We start from the raw sequence: 17,167 nt of genomic DNA, 5'->3' as shown, positions 1-17,167 counted from the left end.
TCATTGCCGATTTTGCGGATGCGCGCGAGTTCTTTTCCAATGAAGACGTGCTCCCGGTTGGCCAATTTGAATTTTGTGACGTCCTCAACATTGTTATAAACTACTGCTGCGGTGATCTTGACTCCCTTGGAGCATGGGCGGGTTGCAATCTTTTCAATAGTACCGAACTGCAGCATTGCTGACTTGATAAGGAATTCCGGAGTCCTAGGAGCAATACCATAAACCTCCACTGTGCGTTCCAGTTCACGTTCACGGGTGTCGGTATTCATTTCAAAAAACAATGGGACTTCGTGTTCATTTCCGTCTTCATCTTTGTGTGTAGCAGTCATTTCCAGGAGCGCTGTCAGGGATGGTTGATCCTCAACAGCAACACGGAAAGCAGTATATCCATTGACTTTGACCTTGTGTGGTCCTTCTGTGCAATAGATGGCAGCATCCAACAAGACTGTTTCCAGGTCTTTCTTTTTTTCGGCAACCGTTGTTCCATAAAGGTCCTCGAGGAAGACGCCGGCCGCCTTCAGCCTATCCTTGGTGCGTCTCACTTCCTGCCATTCTGTGACTCCCACAGTGGCCATTGCGTCATCGTCTTCGTCCATTGCGTCCTGTTCTTGTGTAGCTGCACGCAAGCCATTTGCACCCAGGCTGCGGTTATACGAGGGACGGCTCTTAGAGCCCGTTCCCTCGTCAACGCGGCTCCCGCTCGCCTCTATGCCGCTTGCGGGACCGACTTCTTGGTTGTTGGGCTGTCTTTGAGATCCGATTCCGCTATTTGGATTTTTTTTTTTTTCCTGTTAACAAGAACCCACAGAGGTGAGGAATTTTATTTCATAATCTCGCTCTAAAGTAATGATATCGCCCTCAACTATGAAACAAGCGAAACTCTCAAAGTTCGCACGGGATGGCTGTGAAGAGCCAATTCGTATCCATGTTTTTCTCTACCAATGTACACCGTGATCGGTACTCGAAGTCCATCCTTCCGATGTGGCCTGTTGCGCCCGTGAAAAGCTGCGGAGGCTGGCGTGCCGACTCTAGCTAAGGACGACTTTTTTAATTTTTTCTATTAGATCAAATCCACTGGCATGTGGACCCAAATCTTGCGGAATTGGTCTGAAATTTCTATTTTGGACTCCGTCAAACTTTGTGATCATCGCTGTCCTAGTCAAGTGGGTGGATGGGGGGATGTGCTGCCAGATGTACCGCTGGTTCGGCTGGGGGGTGGAATATATACCTAAGACATGTGGCCAGCCAGGCGACTTAGGGTAGTGCACCCACGATCTTAGCCTTAGCGGAGAACACTAGGCTGTCTCGGAGAGAAAGTATAAAAACTCAAGCAAATCCCTGACCTGGCACATGTTTGCTTCACTTTATGTGCCTTAACCAGGACTCGAACCCGGCCCCTGGGCTAGACAGGGGGGTGCCCTGACGAGTATACTACTCAGCCAATCCGATTCCGCTATTTGGAATGCGAGCTCTTTTCGAATGAGGGACATTTCTGTCCAAATTGGGTGGATCATGTTGCTGATTTTTTCCTAATGCAGGTTCCATGATGAGTGATGTCGTTGGCACTCTTGTGCGCTAACAGGGGGTGTGGAAGGGGTGTGTATAGAGAGGGAATGTGTAAATGTAGCGTATCCGATGGTGTACGGAGAAGAGTTTTGGTGCCCTGACGAGTATACTACCTAATGTATGGAAGCCACTATATCCAAACACAATACTACTGGATATAATGATAACACAAGGTAATTAGATTTTAAGGAGATCCAAAACTATGCGCAGGACACCTTGCCCGGCTAGCTCAATCGGTAGAGCATCAGACTTCTAATCTGAAGGTTGCGGGTTCGATCCCCGCGTTGGGCTAATACCTGTATCCGGTATGATATTTTTTTCTCTATTTTTGAGAGCAAAAAGTATTCCTGGACACCCTGGACACGGAGTAACATGGTTCTTTTCTTGAATTGCAACTAAAGTCAAATCGATAGATAGGGCATATCTGCTACATCTGCAGTCACTCGTATGGTTCCTGTTGTTTGTCAGGGCACGAATAACATTACTTGATAATGAAACATCATTTGAATTGAGCTCTCTCATATGCAGTAAGTAGAACATTAAATATATATTTCTATTTTTTTTTTTGGCATTCACTTCCTTTCGTCTCTCATTTCTCACCTTAGCTCTTAGACCAGTGCAGACAACCATTACGTTGCATGCTTGTAACTTTGTGCATCATCTTCCATTACAAGTACTGCCTCCTATCCTCGTCTACTTTCCACTGCGATGCATAATGGCTACTTAGGTGGTTGGCCTCCACGGGTCCCCACTTCGCCTGATACTACCACCATGTCCGATCCTTTAGCTGGACCACAGTCTTCTTGCACAACTTCCCTTGCTGGCCGTTCTCCTACTTCTATTTCTTCTTCTTCTAATAAAAATAACTTACCTAATCCAACGGATACAATCAACAGTCAACCAGATGGTATATGTTGTGTCCAGCAGAATTCTGGAACAGCTAAAGCTAAAGCTACGCTCCAGCCTACACCTACAGAAACCATTGAACCATCAATATCGGATACAGTACGGCCCCATGCTAAAAGGCAGCTCTCTCGGTCTTTCTCTGCAACTTTGATTAAAACTGATCCTATAACCTTGCGGAATACGGTATCAGGAGGCTTACTAAGTTCGCCCATCTCGGTCCCGCCTGGTGCATTCCACCCTTATTGCAGCGCCTCATTCTTACCAAGTACGATTCGCCCTCACGCACAATCAACACCGCCATCAGGTGGTATTACTACACCTTCCTCTGTAGATGCTATCGCGAGACATAACTTTGCATCAGGAACAATATCTGAAAGTCCTACTGTGCCTCCTGCTCTCTCTGGCAATAATAATGGCAGTCAAATGAAGAGATCACAGTCTCCGGAGCTTATGCGACCTCTTTATCATTCTTTTTCAAATGTGAGCATGATGCCGCCACCACGCTCTATATCTTTTGCGGGAACCTCTAGCCGACCTGTCTATTTCATCAGTGCCGTTCGCTAAGTTACCTGCAGATATCAATAACAGCCCACCCCTGTTTACGACAAACACGCGAAAAGGTCAAATAGTAGGAAATAAAACACCTAAGAAAGGGATCAAAAACAGGTTTAGAAAGCTTCGAAGAAAACAAGGATCGAGTTCGCGTGATAATGGTGGAGTAAATGCCTTCATCACAAGTGGAGAAAGTGACTCGGAGGCTACATTTGGTAAGAATCACAAAGGTGTATGGATCTATGGATGTGGTTTTGAGAGAAGGGTTTGTGGAAATATGCAAGTATGAGTGGGAGTTTTATGTTTAAACAATTAGATCTTCCTAAACATAAGCTAAGGAAAGCATGATTGATGAATTTCCCTCTAGAACCTGAATCAGATCTCATATCTAATGTTGGAGGCATCACACATAGATTTCCATCAGCACCAGAAAGCAAAAAAGCCTCATTGTCTACACGCTCGAAACTAAAGTATACCGACTCTGGTCTCCCACCACAACTCCCACCACGAAACGGCCCCAGCAGCATTATAACTCACTTCAACAATGGGCAAGGCCCAGTAACGCAAGGTAAAGGCGGTAGCTTGTCTGGATCAGAGCAAGGGCACGAAAATAATAAAGCAGTACGTTTATTATTAAAGAGCGTGGGCTTCTCAAATCAGCATTCAACTGCGCCCCTCTCAACCGCACCATCTGCTCGAGATCTGCATGGGACTCAAAACGGTGTCATGAAACCAATACAAACTCGTAGTACATTCCCCTTATTTGGAGACTTCCTTTCGGGAGATGATCAACCCTCGACTTCCAAAGGCTTCAAGCTGAAGGGTTCAGGGCGGCGTAAGAGGCGCTTCACAAAAAAAACTCACTCTGTTGCCACCGGAATGTTTACTCCTTTCGCGACAGCTGCTACAGATGACGAAGACTCATCAACATCCCGGTCGAGCCGTCACCGTCACCATCATGGGTTTCTCCATAGCTTCCACCACCGCCATCGTAGTCGGTCTGTCGGAGAAGAAGTTCGCCATCAGATACCGGTGACCTGGTGCCTGGAAGCACTCATTTCGCCTGCACTAAAGGAAGCACGTCAGGCGAACCCAGATCCAAACTTGCTCTTGGTGGAATTAGAACCATTACCAACTAGCTTTGTCAATGCCTTTGCAACGCTATCCGCGTCCAAAACTCGTTTCCAATCGCAAACGTACCAACAGCAACATCATCCATATACTCAAATACAACAAGGCCCTTTGGCACCACATGTCATACCATTTTCTATCTACAGTACACCTATTGGTACGCTCACTAATTACGAGCCTCAATCAATGCCTCAGCAGTCGAGAGCGAATGGCCTGGACATCATAGGGACAAAATCTTTTCTTTTCAGATCTTATGAAAACTCAAAGTTCCAAGGATACTATATATTTCGAGTTCTGGGCAAAAATGTCGAATATAAAAAGCTATCCTTGAAATTGGAGCCTGCATGTGCACAATATTTTCGGGAGGCATATGTGACCTACCGTGCATTAGAGAAAAAAGCAAAAACATTAAGAGAAGAACAAGAACAGAGCCGGATTGCCTCTTTCTGGCCGAATGATGGAGGTCAAGATGATACGTCTGAACAACTAGAAACCGGAATTTTAAGCACTGCCCTCTCTAAGCCAACAAAAGAGTCTGTTCGACTGAGCGGCAGTGAACGAGACAAGCAAAATCTAGGAGAAAAGATCGTCAAATCTGCATTAGCTTGGGATCAGACGCGCATGACAAGCTCAGGAACCCTAAGTGAAAGTCCCATAGCTTCCCCTGTTGGGATATCTTCTGGACGGGCACTTGGGTATTTGGATCAGCGGTACAGCCCCATAAGCAGCAGTAATTTGTTTCTCAGAGGCATTGCAGGAACACCTGATCGGTCTAGAAGCGATCCTACAGAACACCATGAGCCACCATTTTCAGTCCGACAGATAAGTAATAACAACAACAATAATTTATCCAAGACAATACCGTACTCTGCACAGCTCCTCAGCAGGAAATGGTCGTGGACAAGCGTTAAGGAGCAGCAGCGACTGGAACAGCTACAGCTACAGACAGCCGAAATTGCCAAATGGAAAGAGATGGAGCGAAAATATCGCGAGGAATTTCGACAAGCAACATTTGGCCTGGAGCTCTATCTTGGTGAAATTGCCCGTGGGCTCGAATACGAAAAATTCGATACCGCAGTTGATGTGTCCATTATGAATGATAATCGTAAGTATTTTTTAATAATATAAAACACGACAAGCGATGGGTGTCCATGAAAATTCCTTAGCTGTTGACACCACATATAATTTCTTTCTTTTTTTTGTAATTTCATAGATGCCACAGCGATATTTTCTATGCTCAATGGTGATAGGACTAACATTATGTGCCTCGAGTCCCCTTCCGTTAAGCTGAAGTGCGAATTTATAAACTGGATTGCCATAAGTGTCATGGACCACGGAGGTATGGTTAATAGCATTCAAGGAATCAATGGCGGCTGAAAAATATTTATGTAGTTGCGTTGCTAATCTTATTCCCTTTTTACATTGCTGCTATTTTTTGACGCTTTAGACGTGGAGAGCGACCATACTATTGATTCATCCAAGCCACATGGAGGGATAGGCTTTGATGCATTTATGGATTCCAAGAAACACCAGTCCGAAAACATCTCTGAGTATGCGACGGAACATGTAGAGTGTCCCTTATCAATACTTTATTTTTATCACAAATTTATTTACTCCTTTATTTCGCGATAAAACTAGGGATATGGATTTGTTGATTGATATGATTGATCTCCGTCTGGCACAACAAGAAGGCAAACTTCAAGCAAGCTATGCAAATATCCAGAACGTATCACAGCAGATTGATATGTGTCTCGATAAGTTGAATAAATTGGATGATGGTGCTAAAGTGAGTACATTTGCAAGTCTTATATAATTGAATGCCGTGACTATGAATGAATAATCATTTTTACTGTACAATATGTGTATTAGAAATTGATGACCGCTATGCTACGAGCGATCGATAATCAAGAGATTCAGTTAGCCCTTAGGCCATCACCTTCCACTGGCAAGACGTTAGCCGAAACTGTAGACGCGAAGCTCAAGGATGTTAACGAGAGAATTGTGCTCTGCACGAAGATCATGGGCGCTGCACGCTTTAATGTAGGTCTCTCTTTTTTTTCCGAAGCTTCGCTTTATCTGCTCTATGCAGGGACACTAACTGCTTTTTTTTTTTTTTTTTTTTTTTTTAAAAAAAAAAAAAAAAAAAAGCTGAATCGGCTTCGAGACGAAATCGGATTGGAACAGCGTTCAATTCGTCTGCTCCGTAAATACAAGATCATTATTGCAGCATTCATTTTGATTTTTTTCCTCTGGCTTCTATACTATTCACCGTCTTGACCTGCAGTTCTGTGTCATATGTGATAAATAAATTGTGGTACGCAAGGAGAAAATAAATATTATCGCATTCAGATGAGTACCAAACTTTGAATGGCAACCAGGTTTGTATTATTACCATTGTTATTATTAACTGTATTACGTTCAAGGTGTGAGCATTATGGATAATAGAAGCGTTGTATATGAAGCAGCGCCATATAGTCTATGATAGGATGTATAATGCGTTCTCCTTCTCGTCCTCTTCCTTTCTTCTCCACTCGCTGCCTGTTTATCTTCGCATGGTATATAGGTAAGGCTTTTTTTATTTTATTTTTCTTAAATAAGAGCGACCAAGAAGGCACCAGAGCTGATAAGAGCGACGCGGCCGAAGTTCAAGCTCTGGAAGGCGGCGACAGCAGCACTAGGCTTGCTGCTAGCGGAAGGGGAAGCACCTCCAGGGCCAGTGGTAGTTGTGGAATTGGAAAGAGTAATAACGGCTGCAGGGAAACCATCAGTCTTTCCGTTGGCGTCAGGGACGCTGGTCCAGTTGTTCCATTCGTTATTGACGCAATGCTGGTAGACCTTCCAGTAGAGAGGGCCTTCCTGAGTTGGTAACTTGAACTGCAATCCGAAATCTTCGTACATGTTATCTTGGATTAGACCATTGGACCAGGTAATAGAACCAACGGTGGTATTGATGGTGCCCGTAGGTGTGGTGATGGGGGTATCGAGAGGTACCATGGAAATGGTAGTATTCCAAGGATAGAGAGGGCGGGGCTTAACTGAGGAAACACCCTTGGGGATTTCGACAATGACCAGGTTTGTAGCATTACCATCACAACCATGAGGGACACGAAAACTAGTCTGAAAGTAGGACCCTGAGACAGCAGCTGAGGGGTTGGCAGTAACATGGGCTTCGGCCAACGGGGTGGCGAAGAGGATAGTTGAGATGGCAGCAGAGGCGACAGCAACGAACTTCATGGTTGAAAAAAACTGATGTGATGTATTACAGTAAAGAGATATAGAAGACGGATATATGACTGAGGAAGTGGTAGCAAAATGTGGCACGACAGTAAAGAAAGAGAAAGCGGGAGAGGGACCATTTTATACTGAATCTATTGACGATGATGCTTTTTGCGATAGTAACTAATTCTTGCATCTTCATTCCTTATCTAGTGCTGATAACCTTGGGAAAAATATATTAGTGGCCTTGTTGCTTCTGGATTGGCTCAAGCTCTACAACAAGAGTTTCTAAAGTGCTACATGTATTTGTTTTTGAATGTATAGGGCAACGGAAAACAAATAGAAGGCACGTTGTTTGTTTGTGTCAACGTCAAAATTGTGTACCTCAAAGGAGACAAGGATTTGTCTCTTTGTCAAACCTTAAATAATACATTTACTCAGTCTGTCAACTCTCTTTATCAACTTGACAAATATAAACTATTGACACGGCCATGGTAGTACCTGAAAGTCCTCCTCCTTCCTCTACCCCTGTCTGCCAAAATTGGCCCTATACTTTATTTTGTTGTTCGAGCAACTCTTATAACTGTCGTTAGTGAATTCATATCGATACGTCCATAAGAGACAGATCAATAACTTGAACAATAACACCAATAGATCTCCTTCACACAGCTGACCATACAGTAAAAAGAAATTTTAATCGATGCGGGGTTTACCATTAAGGATGTCATTTCATCAAAAGGAAAGTAGAAAAAAGAAAAACATCACAAAAAGCCTGTACATGTATGGGTTAAGGTACTGATGGGCGGTCGGTCCCGAGTCAGCGTTTTGACAGGTACATGAATATTCTTTTAAAGTTTGTCAAAAGTAAGTCAAAAATTAACCTATTGTGTTGTCTGGAAGATTCTTCCGCCATACAAGTACAAGTACATGTATAATATTTTTATGTGCATGTACACGAACATGCTTACTGACTCGGGATAGGTATTTGACTTCCTTGACATTGTACTTTAACATTCTTTATAGATTGCTCTCTGGCTTAATCAGATCTCCCTTGGTTTAATGGGCCATCTATCTAAAAAGTTAATAGAATTATCAGAGCTAAACAGGGAAATCCTTACAACAGATAGAAGGAAACATGCCATGATATATATATACATACGTGATAGGATGAACGACACTATTCAATTGCATATATCCCTAATAAAATCTAGAGGGTGTTTTAATCAATGGCCGTGTGATATCTTCGTGATATCTTCTCAAACAGTAAAGACAAAATGCGAGATGGCCTTGTAAAGAAATAAAATAAGTCAGTTCACTATGGATACGATGGATATACACAAATATATTCATTATACACGTGTCTTATTTCATCAATGATTGATCCATTTTAGTATCTAGTGCTAGAAGAAAGGAGTCATCTACGTTAATTTTGGCGAATACATTCATATTTTACAGTTTTGTCATTGTTGTCAAAGGCTGTAAAAAAAAAGAAAAAATACTTTCCAAGCCTTCTCTTGAGTTCAACACATGTGTTCAATGGAATTCATGTCAGGGGACTGTGGTGGCCGGTTACGAACGTTATTTATTTTTTAATGAAGCTTTGTTCGTTTAGTCCTTTATTCCAATCCAGTTCGCTCTGAACATGCAGTAAAAGCGGAGGAAATAAAGAAGGTAAAATTTTTGCTAATTTTGATATGCACTGTATATTATTGTAAATGTCCTATTAGCATGCAATCCAGAACTACGCCAAGGTAACGGATAGTGGTAAATGTACGGCAGTCTGGACTACCCTCACGTTCTTCATATTGGAAAATAAGACGCATGCATACATGTATTTGATTTGTCCGACAGTATGAATCAAAGCGTAATAGGTGGTTTTATCCGACTCAGAGGTCATAATATAGAAAGGTAAGACATGCACTTTATTTTTATTTTGATATTGAATATGACATTTATTTACATTCGGATTATAGTGGAGCTTACGAAGAAAGTAAGATGTGCTTTTAACCGCAGCCAGCACAACCAGTTCCACTGGCAGCATTGGCGTTGGATTTGATCATAACTACTGAACGTTGCCTTGAAAAGACTACTGAGCCAACGGTTAGGCTGAGAATGACGGCAAAGAACAAAGGCACATTAAAGGTCATAGTAACTAGCATGAGTGCATATCCAAGTGTAGTTTCGATAAAAGTCAGCACAGCACGGAACATGTTTTGCTTTGCCTCCTTCAGCGTCCAAGGTTGGCGCCAGATATGCATCCATTGGAGGAGGATTGGATTGGAACGCGAGCCTTTGCTAGAAGCCAAAGGAATGGAAGAATCCGACTTTGAAACTTCTTCACTTTCGGCTATATACTCCTCCGCCCATTGGGCCTCGAGGCAGTTATGGTAGGTCTGAACAGTCTGGAAAAAAAGTGTGAGGAAGAAGAGTGCAAACCAAGTACCAATGTACTGGCTCTGATTTCGAGGAACCCACTTCTCAAATAAGACATAATCCGAGAAGCCTAAATGGAAGTACATACGCATGGCAGGCGGGTTCATATCAGGACTACCGACACCAGCAGCGCAGTATTCGGAATCCTGGAAGTTGAGAACTGAGGCAGTATCAGAAGAAGAGGAACACATGGATTTCCAAGCAGCACACTGGTGCATGTCTGGCATGGCCTTGCACAGGATCGCATAAGTACCGAGGGTATCACAATCAGCCGCATAGGTATCGGGCTTGGGTTTGGGGCATCGCTCACAACCGGCCATATCCATCTCTGTGCAAATGTCAATGACGAGAGCTGAGGCATTCTTGGTGGTCGGGAACGCCGAGATCATGGGGGCCTTCTTGCAGATAGCAGGCCGAGCGGCCAAGGTCTGATTCACGGCAGCGCCACAGAGAGCAACATAATTCTTACAGTCGCGCATGTTAGGCATATCCAAGGCACAGATGTCTGCCAATACTGAGAAAGGTGTGCACCACTGATCAGCCTTGGAAGCAGCCTGACATGATTTATAGAGCGAGCAACCAGGCATGTATGGCATTTGGGTGCAGAGGCCATCTAGATCAGCTTTGATTGTCGCCTCCGGCAGCTCAAAGGAAGCGCAAGAAGGATCGGAAGGTGTAATTAGACAATCGACACTCTGTGCCTGGACATGATGGGTAATAGAGAGTGTTCCAAGAAGAAACAACAACGCCAAGTGGGGGCTGGTTCTAAGGAATGATAAGGCTTTCATTCCTTACTATTCTTTTTAAAGGGAGTGAATTAAATGAACAAGAATTTGGGTTCAAAGAGAATTCGAAAAGGACTTGGTTTTATACCGCCAAAAAAAAAAAAAAAAAAAAAAAAAAAGTGGAATGATCTTGAATGTCAAAAACGCCACGAAAGAGATGTACAGATGAATAAGCAATGAGAACAACAGGAATAACTACAACTATTAAAGAAGAAAATAGAAAAAGACAGGGAAATCTAGGGGGAATAGAAAGAGTATTATATAATATATGTAAATAAAGAGACAGGAATAACGCAGTGAAGGAAAAAAGAAAGGGGGGAATAAAGGAAGAAGAAGAAAATGTCAAAATAATGACAGTTGAACAACTGAGAGATGGATGCATGCCGGTTTCACCTGTCAAAAAGAGTGCGTCCACAAAAATAAACAGGCTGATGTTTGTCAAAATGGAACATCAGGAAAATTGAGGACCCAGGAAAACGAGTACCTCTTCGGTATGTCAAACATTCAACTGTCATTTTTTTTTTTCATATGTTGTATATACTCACTCCAATTCAATAAAAGCAAATTATCACACCAAGAATGAGAGCATTTTTGCGACTTTTAACAGAAGCCCACACCACCTGTCAAATCCATCAAGATATTAAACACCCCTTGACATTCATCTATGTCTGTCATCTTGAGAGCAAATATTAAACCAAGGATTTCGGTATAAAAGTGTCGTCCTCCTCCATTCCATGACCACTTCAGCATTTTTCTCTATTTTCATTCATCTCTTCCTTTCTTTTGCACAAGATCTAACAACAACTCACCAACCATAACCCAAAACAAACGAAACAAGTGAAAGATGCGCTCCTCTTTGCTCTTCGCCGTTGCCTCAGTCTTCGTCGCCTCCGCTACTGCTCATGATGGTCATCCTCACGATCCCCCAGCCACTGCTCCTTCTGGCTGCTTGGCTACTCCCACTGATGCCGTATGTTCAACATTTGTTGTACCAAATGCAACCATTACGGATGCTATCAAGGAGATCTGTGCTATCAACTCGTTCTTGCCTGGATGCTCACTCAACGCTGCCTGCACAGCTGATTCTAAGCTGAGTACCACCTATTGTGCACCAATGACTATCTTGGCCTCGCTCTGCATCCCAACGGAGGATGCAGTTCTCACTGGTACTGTTTGCTCAAAGAGCTACTCTATATTTTGTGCCGCCAACTCTCTCATTCCTGCATGTAAAGGTCAGCCTGCATTCCCCGGTCTTCCTTCTGGTAAGACCGTGACTGGAACTGTTTATTCTATCTGTCAGGAGATGCCCATGATGACCGATTGTAAGATTTGCCCCACGCCTGAAGCATCCGGCTACAGCAATTGTGACGAAGTTAAGGCATGGAAGGGATTGTGCCTCGATATGCCTGACATGAAGCAGTGCCCTTCTTACAATACTATGTGCTCCAATACCAAGTTTGCACCTTTCTGCGACCTCAAGTATGTTGCACCCAACCCTGGCAACGGCACTGGAACCACTACAGTACCTTCTAAACCCACTTCCACCAGTGATCACTCTGACCATGGCAAAGGCTTCAACAGCGATGCCGGTATAGTCGCTAACTCTTTTGTCAAGACGTTGGTCCTGGCAACTGCAGTCGGTGTTTCTGCATTCCTCTTCTAAAATCAATCACCGTCTCCATATTATTCCTTTAATAGTATATACTTTCCCCCTTCGCTTTTGTAATATATAAATCTGCGCACTCGCGTATAATCATTATAAACGCTTAATCTGATTAACTGTTGGTTGAAAAAGAGTAAAGAGTTGCCTGATACCCCACAGATGTCTCACTGGTTCCGGTTCCTTCTATTCGGCTGGAAACATTTTATTCATTTTTCTTTCTTTCTTCCGTAGCCTTCGCTTCCGCTGTCTCAGTCACTTCAATCTTCTCTTGCTTACATTTGGCGCTTCGTTACTTCGGCCGAAATTTCGCATCTTCTCTTTATCGCCTTTTTCTTTTTCTTCCAACCTAGCTTGGCTCAATCCTTTGTCTCTCGTGCAATGTTCATGATTATCTTTTCCTCTCTCTCTTATTCGTCCTCCAACCCTTCGCCACCGAATGGTATTCGCGTTTATCACTCCTTAGCCCTACTTTAGACGGACACAACACAGACTTACATTTACACACACTCTCTCTTTCTCTCTTCTATAACAATCCAAAAAAAAAAAAAAAAACTTAATGCCTATGAATAAAACTCAGGCTGCTCTTATCATTAAACTGTGTCGCTTCAAAGCGACTCGATTGTCTGTAAGGGCTTCTTCCTTGAGTATAACAATATCCCTACGCATTTAGTTTCTAACGAATCTATTTTGTTCAATCTTTTTTTTTTTTTTTTTTTTTTTTTGTTTGATATAAGCTCAAACAAATATACACACTTGGACGGTAATGAGAGGAAGTAAAAAGACAAAGAAAGAATCTCACTGTTCTGACTTTTTGTCTTGAAGCAAATACTCATATGACTTGTTCTGTTCATTAGACATGTCCTCGCGTCAAATAATCAAGACGCGTTGGTCATCCCTGCAGTGTTCTTACATCGAGAACTCCCTATCCGTCTGTCGCATGCCCTCAGCATGTTGAACTCAAAACTGCTGGGGACTAATATGTCAGAGATGCCGACCTTTCAGAACATCGCCAGGTCCTACTTGGAAGACATTAGGTTTGTTCCTTCAATGTATTTTATGCACTTGTTTGCCTTAATTTTTAGAAAAAGAATTGGATCGGGAAGGGAAAGATACTGCAGAGTGGAAGAAAAAAAAGATGATCTCATACAACAGAGCAGTAGGACAAGGAATACCAGCCGAATGACCATCTTTTATTACTATTAGGAGTAACTGATCCAGTTTTCCACGTTCAGTCCTTTAAGCTTTACTAAAACCGCTCTAACATACTTTTACACCTCCTGTTTTACTTGCTGATGAACTATATGAATTCATCGGTGACATACCCACAAATGATATTATTAGCCTTTTGGTCCAGATGCCGAAGCCATCAAGCCCTCAGCTAGAGAAAGAGTTTACAATGTTGCTCCGAGACCTAGGCCATCGACACAAAATCAAGATGTTGGCTCTCAGTCAGGGTTTCAAAGAGTTTACGAAGTCTCTCCAAGCTCAGTTCACAGATTATCGAGATGACGCTACCTCGACTAAAGCTAGTCTGCAATCAACTACTGATAATAAAAGGTTGCTCATTGATCCACAAATGGACAGGGATATCCAGGCCTATTTCGATAGATTTTATTCCATCAACCTTAGTACTCAACTTTTAATTGGTAAGGATATGTTTATTGTTTATTTTTTGTAGGGTCTGATTCAAAATTCCAAGTTCCTATGTGACATCATGACTGTAAATTAACTGGCTCCTTTTCATTTACGAAGGTGAGCAACTTGCGCTCCGCGATCACGAGTTAAACTTAGCGCAGCGTGTGAATCTGCTCTCGACCTCACAGCGTGCTATCAAGGATGCTCAACGTGTTTGTTCCGTACACTATGGACAACCGGCGCCATCCGTCTTGATCCAGACGTTTAACCCAGACATCACCATGACTTATGTGGATGATTTTCTCCATCGAACCATCTTTGAGCTTCTCAAGAATGCCATGAGAGCAACTTGTGAGACACATTTGAGCAAGGATGGGAACCCAATTTCGCTTGGAATGTCTAAGCTATCAAGTCTTGGTACTAGCTCAAAACTACCGCCCATCACACTGGCACTAGTTGACGGTAGTGAGGATGTGACAATCAAGATCACAGATCAAGGCGGCGGGATAGCCTTGTCACAATTAGACAAGATCTGGAGCTATATGCACTTTGCCACTTCAGTCACACCAAAGGCTGAAAATGAACGACTTGGGAATGAACAGGGAGTAGGTATGTTGCTTACAGATCCAAATTCTAACGCACTCGCGAGCGGATTGGCCGATGAGACCAAAGGCTACTTGAACCTTCCTCTGAGTCGATCTGGGCATGGTCTGCCTCTATCACGATTGATCGCTCGATATTTTGGTGGAGACCTATCTCTAGTCTCGATGGAAGGATATGGCACAAGTTCGTATCTGTCGCTGTACAGAGATGATAACCACCTGGAAAACTTTCCGGAGATGGATGAAGAGGTGCTGGGAAACATTGACATCTTCGTGAATAAGCTATTGGATGAATATCCCATAGACCTTGACAAGACCTATGCCGATGTCGCCAAGATCAGCCCCAAGGAGTTATCTCAGCCCCAGGTTAAATCATTGGCCATGAAACAAGTGCCGTCTCAAATGTCCTCGAAAAGGGTGCTAGATCTGAGAGAGAGTAACAACGCCAGTGACTCCAAGGTGCCCTTGAATATTTTCATCCCTACTCGTAGCGAGGCGTCTTCATCCATTATATGATTTGAACTACCTTTTAGCAAAAAAAAAAAAAAAATACGTAATAGAGTAGCGTAAATATAAAACGGTGTACTATACTAAAAAGAAATGACAACAATAGCAATAAACCATGGTATTTATTCGTTAAAAAAAAAAAAAAAAAAAAAAAAAAAAAAAAGGAAAAAAAAGAAAGGATATTGGATTGAAAAAGAAATCAAATAGATATTGATTGACAAATATGGGCTATATTACAATGAAACATGGCGATAATGCTACAAGTGATCTATCTGAAAATAGAGCCACTAAAAAAAAAAGTAAAGGTGAAGGAGGAGTGAGAGAGAAAAGTTCACTGTTACTGGTTTGCTACGTGTAAGCTTTACCGGCTACATGGGACCGGATAAATGTGAGGGATGTCCTGCAACCGCTGATCATCCAGTCCAGAGCCAATGACACTTCCACCATTAGTCTCATTTCTTTGATTCACAAGTCTCATCTCAAGTCTGCTGGCCTTCTCTTGCAGCATACGATTCTGGCGCTCCAAATGCTTGATGAAATCGACAGCCTTGAATAAAATCGTTGATTTGGAGCTGTTGACATCCTTGAGATCTGGAATGATGTCGGTCATATCTTTGAATCCATTACGAATTGTATTTCGACGCTTCTGCTCGGAGGCAATATGGTTGGCACGTTTCTCCTCCTCTGTCAACAACTCCTTATAAGGCTTACGCTTTGCCGTAGCCGGAGCTGTGATTGTCGTAACAGTATCTGAGACTGATCCATCCGAGACTGATGTGTTTCTCTCTCGCCTGTTTTCCACCAACTCTCGTCGTGCTCGTGAAGGTGAAGAGACCAAGGTGGGCGAGGTAGATGATGCGGGATGTTCGTCCTCATCCCGTTTATTCTTCTTCGGATTGGAAGATCCATTGGTTGGATTGTTGGTATTGATTATACTAGGATTGCTGTTGCTATTAAGTGAGAGTTTTGAAAGTTGCTGGATTGGTGTCGAAATTTTGCTGGATTCTTGGTTGATAGAGGCTGTCCGTCTTGCCTCTGCGCTCTTGGTTGGCTTTCGCTTACTAGGGTTGGTATAGGCAGATGAAGAGGAAGGAGACGCGGGTGAAGCTGGGGATTCAACGCCATCGACAGCACCATTATAGCTAAAATGAGAAGGAAAAGAATGCGAACCACTAAAACTAGATTGGGATGAAGGCGAGACCAACTCGAAATCCATAGTGCTGGCATTCATCATACTCTGGGTTGAGCCAAGAGATGATGATGACGATGAAGAGGAAGAGATAGAGCCTCCGGTGAGAAAGGAGGAGCTGCTGTTGCTGCTGTTTTCAAGATTGAACCCGTTGGGCATGGTTTCGGAGGTGAAGAGAGGCAGATTGGGAAGATTAGGTATTGAGCTCGGGTCAAAAGTGAAGTCCTGGTCGACGACCAAGGTATCGAGGAACTCTGAAAAGTAGCGCTGTTCAGAAGGGTTGAAGAGCGACATGGATGGGTCGCTTGTCAATGTAGATGGAGAAGCGGGCAGGTTGAGAAAATCCTGATTTGACAGTTTAAAATCTAGAAGTGGGCATGAAGGGAAAAAGTAAGTTAGTACAGTTTACATCACGAAAATGTACCCATTTATGGAGCATTAGCATAAGCTACTTACCATCATAAGGAAGAGACTCGCCAAAGAGGCCATGACTGGGCGGAGCAAAGTTCAAAGGGGATGGCGGTCTGAACCCTGAATCGGTATTAAACATGTTCATGGTTGCACGTTATGGCTGGATGCGGAGAACTGATTCAGGTGTCAAGAGAGAAAAGGAATAGAGAAAAGGGTGCGTGAGAGAGAAAGAGGGAAAATTTTGGTGTATTTGAATGTGTGGGACTATATTATGAATGTTTTGTGTAAAAACGTGTTTGTCTGTTGTGGAGAAAGGGGAAAGTTTGTGTACGGAAGAGAAGGGAAAGTGATGTGGAGATGGCACAAAAGAAATGGATTAGACAGAGACCGAAGGAAAATAATGAGTATTTAAATAAATGAACTGATCTGAAGGAAAGAAAGAAGAAAGGAAGGAGATGATGGATGATGTGATGGATGAAGAGAAAGAAAATGTGCCTCATAAGAAAATATTTAAAAAAGAGGCGTGAAGGCTGGGGAAAAGAGTTTTTTAGTACTAACTCAGGCCAGCCAA

The 17,167-nt window shown here is 43.0% G+C and overlaps 7 protein-coding genes and 1 non-coding gene across 8 annotated transcripts; 5 read left to right on the top strand and 3 right to left on the bottom strand.

The window, feature by feature from the left end:
* The first annotated feature begins 1,784 nt into the window (after window positions 1–1,784).
* On the top strand, window positions 1,785–1,857 carry BCR41DRAFT_t68. The gene has a single exon. It is a non-coding gene; the product is annotated as a tRNA-Arg (tRNA).
* Window positions 1,858–2,141: 284 nt separating this feature from the next.
* BCR41DRAFT_54385 (hypothetical protein) lies at window positions 2,142–3,451 on the top strand. Its single transcript, XM_022030898.1, has 2 exons — window positions 2,142–3,239; window positions 3,438–3,451. Exon 1 carries the CDS (start codon window positions 2,275–2,277, stop codon window positions 3,034–3,036), a length of 762 nt encoding a protein of 253 aa, XP_021881661.1. The 5' UTR covers window positions 2,142–2,274; the 3' UTR covers window positions 3,037–3,239; window positions 3,438–3,451.
* BCR41DRAFT_54381 (hypothetical protein) lies at window positions 3,207–6,487 on the top strand. The gene is made up of 6 exons (XM_022030897.1): window positions 3,207–5,260; window positions 5,369–5,494; window positions 5,603–5,705; window positions 5,794–5,941; window positions 6,025–6,195; window positions 6,304–6,487. The coding sequence occupies exons 1-6, from the start codon at window positions 3,376–3,378 to the stop codon at window positions 6,430–6,432; spliced, it is 2,562 nt and encodes an 853-aa protein (XP_021881660.1). The 5' UTR covers window positions 3,207–3,375; the 3' UTR covers window positions 6,433–6,487.
* Window positions 6,488–6,744: 257 nt separating this feature from the next.
* On the bottom strand, window positions 6,745–7,389 carry BCR41DRAFT_421907 (hypothetical protein; the record flags this gene model as incomplete). Its single annotated transcript, XM_022030090.1, has 1 exon — window positions 6,745–7,389. The coding sequence occupies one exon, from the start codon at window positions 7,387–7,389 to the stop codon at window positions 6,745–6,747; it is 645 nt and encodes a 214-aa protein (XP_021881659.1).
* A 1,883-nt stretch (window positions 7,390–9,272) lies between these two features.
* On the bottom strand, window positions 9,273–10,692 carry BCR41DRAFT_353031 (Ctr copper transporter family-domain-containing protein). The gene has a single exon (XM_022024063.1). The coding sequence runs from the start codon at window positions 10,590–10,592 to the stop codon at window positions 9,375–9,377; it is 1,218 nt and encodes a 405-aa protein (XP_021881658.1). The 5' UTR covers window positions 10,593–10,692; the 3' UTR covers window positions 9,273–9,374.
* Window positions 10,693–11,146: 454 nt separating this feature from the next.
* On the top strand, window positions 11,147–13,115 carry BCR41DRAFT_54260 (hypothetical protein). The gene is made up of 2 exons (XM_022030896.1): window positions 11,147–12,068; window positions 12,987–13,115. Exons 1-2 carry the CDS (start codon window positions 11,434–11,436, stop codon window positions 13,027–13,029), a joined length of 678 nt encoding a protein of 225 aa, XP_021881657.1. The 5' UTR covers window positions 11,147–11,433; the 3' UTR covers window positions 13,030–13,115.
* A 58-nt stretch (window positions 13,116–13,173) lies between these two features.
* BCR41DRAFT_353028 (histidine kinase-like ATPase) lies at window positions 13,174–15,012 on the top strand. Its single transcript, XM_022024062.1, has 2 exons — window positions 13,174–13,898; window positions 14,005–15,012. The coding sequence occupies exons 1-2, from the start codon at window positions 13,607–13,609 to the stop codon at window positions 15,003–15,005; spliced, it is 1,293 nt and encodes a 430-aa protein (XP_021881656.1). The 5' UTR covers window positions 13,174–13,606; the 3' UTR covers window positions 15,006–15,012.
* Window positions 15,013–15,173: 161 nt separating this feature from the next.
* Window positions 15,174–17,089, bottom strand: BCR41DRAFT_336149 (hypothetical protein). The gene is made up of 2 exons (XM_022022021.1): window positions 16,642–17,089; window positions 15,174–16,550 (listed from the first exon to the last, which is right to left on the bottom strand). Exons 1-2 carry the CDS (start codon window positions 16,739–16,741, stop codon window positions 15,358–15,360), a joined length of 1,293 nt encoding a protein of 430 aa, XP_021881655.1. The 5' UTR covers window positions 16,742–17,089; the 3' UTR covers window positions 15,174–15,357.
* Window positions 17,090–17,167: the final 78 nt, after the last annotated feature.

The sequence above is a fragment of the Lobosporangium transversale genome (genome assembly GCF_002105155.1).
Source record: "Lobosporangium transversale strain NRRL 3116 chromosome Unknown BCR41scaffold_17, whole genome shotgun sequence".
Lineage (NCBI taxonomy): Eukaryota > Fungi > Mortierellomycota > Mortierellomycetes > Mortierellales > Mortierellaceae > Lobosporangium > Lobosporangium transversale.
Note: the sequence above shows the minus strand (reverse complement) of the source record. Positions and strands in the feature narration are given on the sequence as shown.